Source organism: Cheilinus undulatus, linkage group 8 (genome assembly GCF_018320785.1).
Source record: "Cheilinus undulatus linkage group 8, ASM1832078v1, whole genome shotgun sequence".
NCBI classification, from domain to species: domain Eukaryota; kingdom Metazoa; phylum Chordata; class Actinopteri; order Labriformes; family Labridae; genus Cheilinus; species Cheilinus undulatus.
Genome location: NC_054872.1, coordinates 12,300,111 through 12,303,151, shown reverse-complemented (window position 1 = coordinate 12,303,151; position 3,041 = coordinate 12,300,111). Strand labels below are relative to the sequence as shown.

Here is a 3,041-nt window from a genome sequence, read left to right as displayed (position 1 = left end):
CTCTAACCACCGACTTACTGTGCTGTCCTAAATATATTCAAAGAAAATGTTGCAGTTTGGAACTTTGATGGAATAGAATATGACTCAACAAGGAAGTAGGAGAAATATTGGAAAAGTTCACCATTACGGAAGCCCTGGGAGGACATGCATGCATTTTATTTTACTCCATTTCTTGTTCTTTGGTTGTTTTCTAGCAGTCTCAAGGAACTGGAACACTATCATGGAATAAAAAGTGTAATTTCAAAGTAACAAGACAAACAAGTTAAGATCTTGAGAAAATGACAAAAATGTATTCACAAGAAAATGGAGGAAAATGAAATCGCAGGTGGAAAGTAAATTACATTAACTCACAATACTGTAACTGAGCAGCTTTTCTGGTGCACTTAAACTTTCTCTAGTAGTTTTTCAACACACTAAATTATTTTCTTTTACTTGAGTTAGTTTTTTGTTCAATCACTTAACTTCTACTATAGAAAATTTAAATCAAAGTAACTGCACTTTTGAGTAGACTATTCTTGTCCTCTTTCAACCCCTGAATAAAATACATGGATGCATGTCTGCTTAGGGCTTCCGTAGAGCTAAAAGAGGTTTTTTCATTCACGACCCACTGAAAACAGCTCTGTGGCCCACTTTTGGGTCCCAACCCAGCAGCTGAGAACCACTGTGTTAGAGAGTATGAGTGAATGTCATTAATCCCTCAGTAATAATAAAAAAGTTTCAAATCTAAAGCAGCATTTTAAGCCAAAGTTTCCTCAATTTCCTCCTCCAGAGATAAATTATGCGCAGAGGAGTGGCTGGGACTGGATCTAGTCTTCAGGCTGATGGAGCCGTACTGTTTGGCTGATCGCTTGGTATAAGCGATCACCTTTCTCCTGTACATCTCCCCTTTCCACATGGAGATCATCAGCAGCGTGGAGAGAACCACGCCGCCCAGAGTGAGCAGGCACAGTCCCGCTATGACGCACCGATCCAGGTGGGCACCAATCCGTGCGCTCTCCATCTCCAACCTCTCCATCTCCCTCGCTGACACGCTGTCACGATCCACCTCCACATCCCGAGGCACGGCGTAGGAGATGATCACCAAGGAGATCCCTGTGACTAAGAACGTGACTGCACTGATAAAGCCGTAGTCTATTGAAGACCCGGAGCCCTCCCCGAAGGAGAGATCATCCTCGGACATGAAGGAAAACTCTGGTAAAGTCTCCGAACAAGGCTCCCCGTTGCGCACAGGCCTGTGAGTACTTTTACAACTAGTCTCCGGACTGGCCAGTCTTAAGTTAACATTCTCATCTATGTAGGTGAAGGATGTCTCTAATTCCTCGTCACAACAAACTCGGACTTTCTCCTCGCTGAGCTGACCGAGTTTAACCTCCGCGCCTCCTTTGCGCGGCGCCGTCCTTGGTGCTGTATGACACCGGTCATGGCAGCTGCGGGCCGGGTTACAGTAGCCCTCCCCCGGGGCTGCTCCTCCTGTTGATGCGCCCGATTTGCGGGCATGTAGCGCAGCTGAAGCCCGGTCAAGGGCGTCGGGTTGATCTGGCTGTGTGCCTTCCTTATCTCCTGGAGGCAGCTGTGGAGAAGCCATTCGTGTTTCACCCCCGGCTGGTTCACTCTGAGCCTTCCTCCCACGGTGTTTTCACTCCACTGCATCCCTAATAAGGAGACACAAACCAGCTGCAAGTTAAAGGGTGCGCCTTAACTAAGTCACCCTCATTGTAAGAGGTCAAACCTTTTGATTACAGTGCGCAAAAACTTGGAACAATGCGTAAACTACACATTGCACTTAAAACAAGACTACTTAAAAATTGATCTGATTGTTCAAGTAAAAGAAGGTTGAAAAGCGCTTATAGTGTCTGTGATTAGCCAAATACCTCCATATCCAATTAGGGAACAGTCCACCGAGATTACGATTCAGGCTTCTTCTGTTTAAATGGACACAGCCAACTGAAAACATACAATAGCCACGCTGTTCCAAAACTAAATCACACATGAAATATTTGCAACCACATTGGTCCTCTCCCGAGTGAACCCATCACGCAATAGTCCCATCCTAAACCTGTTTAATACTAAAACATGCACGGTATCACTGCTGCTCACTTTATTTAGATTCTGCAGGAGATCCAAGATGCTGCTCTGCATAAGGGTGGACCAGTCATGCTCACAATCCGGTTTTATTTTTTCTAATCCCACACCAAAAACCCTCCCCGGATGCACAAATAAAGAAACACACTCACCGCGTTACTTCAGCATCCTTTCCGCCTGCTCCTCTGTACAGACACTACGGGGGGTAAGGGTGCATAATGAGGACAGATAAGAAGCCTTATCATTGAATATGCTCTGAATAGATCCCCTCTCTCTCTCTCTCTCTGCTCGGTGCTGTGGCGGCAGACTGCACTGAGAGGAGCTCTCCGTTAGTCCCTCCCACACACAGAGCATCAGCTGCACGCGCTGAAAGGAGCGCCGCTATCTGTGAGCCGATTGAATCACTCCCAGTCAGTCAACACGGACACAGGAGGAGGATCTGAGGGAGAACCCTGGGACATGACCATCATATTTTACAATGATTGCACTTCCGGGACACATTTCGGAAAGATTTGATGCCAAAGACAGGAATGCTGGGGTTAGGGTGTGGCTATAAAAATACCACCAACTACTGAAGACATAAATATGTCTCTATGGGAGACTTTAAAGGAGCTTAGGTGCTATAAAGTCAATATTAAACAGCATAAAACATTTAAACATACCTACAGGGGTCATCCAGAGTAGTAAAATGATGACAGTTAACAGCTAAATACCATAAATCCAGTCTTGAACATCTGCAGGCAAAGATGCCCATGAGGGGGTAAAAGGGGAGTGCTCTCTGGGGGTGGGGGGCTAGAGAATATCATAGTTTGTTAAGTTAAGCTGGTATAACCAGATTTATATTCAACCTGAGTCATACCCAAAGCAACAAAAAATGACTTTTATTCATGCTGTAGTGCAATATAGCATTTTCAAAATGTAAATCCATTGTTTAAATAAGAATTACTATTTTTGTTAAT

General features: G+C 44.8%; 1 protein-coding gene across 1 annotated transcript; it reads right to left on the bottom strand.

Moving 5' to 3' along the window:
- Nucleotides 1–688: 688 nt before the first annotated feature.
- Nucleotides 689–2,342, bottom strand: LOC121514293 (transmembrane protein 74). Its single transcript, XM_041794437.1, has 2 exons — nt 2,235–2,342; nt 689–1,652 (listed from the first exon to the last, which is right to left on the bottom strand). Exon 2 carries the CDS (start codon nt 1,583–1,585, stop codon nt 737–739), a length of 849 nt encoding a protein of 282 aa, XP_041650371.1. The 5' UTR covers nt 1,586–1,652; nt 2,235–2,342; the 3' UTR covers nt 689–736.
- Between the last annotated feature and the right edge of the window lie 699 nt (nt 2,343–3,041).